Raw genomic sequence first — 677 nt, 5'->3', positions numbered from 1 at the left:
CACGCCCCCCCAGTGCCTTGCCGGGAGGGCTCCTCTCCAGCCACTCACCCCCAGCCTGTATGGGTACCAGGGGCTGCACCAACCCAGGTGCAGGACCTTGCACTTGGCCTTGTTGCACCTCATGAGGTTCACATGGACCCACTTCTCCAGTTTGTCCAGGTGCCTCTGGATAGATCCCATCCCTCAGGGACATCAGCTGTACCACTCAGCTTGCTGAGGGTGCCCTCAGTCCTGCTGTCCACGTCACTGATGAGGACAACATACCTCCACAGCATGGTTTCTGCCCCAACTTGGAGGAACGCCCCATTTCAATGCACAGAGGATGTGCTCCCCAGGGACACTCGGAGCTGGAGGCACCCTGAGAGCTCACCTCCTGTTCCTTCACCCGCGGCGCCTCGGGAGGTGCCCGGCTCTCCTTGCTCTCCACCTCCAGCTTGGGGGTCGCTTTGGCGCGGTGCTCTCAGGAGCTCTGGAAGGCTCCGGGACAGCTTTGGGCAGTGGCTTCTGCTCTGCTGGTGCCGGAGGCTTCTTCTCAGCCGGGGCAGGGCTTGGGGTCTTGCTCTGCTCGGCAGCCTGGAGGGTCCTCGCAGGTGAGGGCTGCCACTCTTGGGGTGCCCCTGGCTCGGCAGATGTGGGTGCTCTCTGATGTTGGGCCGAGGCCGGGGGGGGGAGGCTGG

General features: G+C 64.0%; 1 protein-coding gene across 1 annotated transcript in view; it reads right to left on the bottom strand.

The window, feature by feature from the left end:
• Positions 1–677, bottom strand: part of BSN (bassoon presynaptic cytomatrix protein) — a gene marked incomplete at its 3' end in the record, with an annotated part of 62,153 nt that overhangs the window by 5,176 nt on the left and 56,300 nt on the right. Inside the window, 3 exon segments of the mRNA XM_008943522.1 lie at positions 371–448; positions 451–658; positions 660–677. The exon segment at positions 660–677 is cut by the window's right edge and continues 89 nt beyond it. Coding sequence (XP_008941770.1) covers positions 371–448; positions 451–658; positions 660–677 — 304 coding nt within the window.

The sequence above is a fragment of the Merops nubicus genome, unplaced genomic scaffold, assembly GCF_000691845.1.
Source record: "Merops nubicus isolate BGI_N331 unplaced genomic scaffold, ASM69184v1 scaffold19027, whole genome shotgun sequence".
NCBI lineage: Eukaryota > Metazoa > Chordata > Aves > Coraciiformes > Meropidae > Merops > Merops nubicus.
This window is presented reverse-complemented; position numbering and strand designations above follow the sequence as displayed.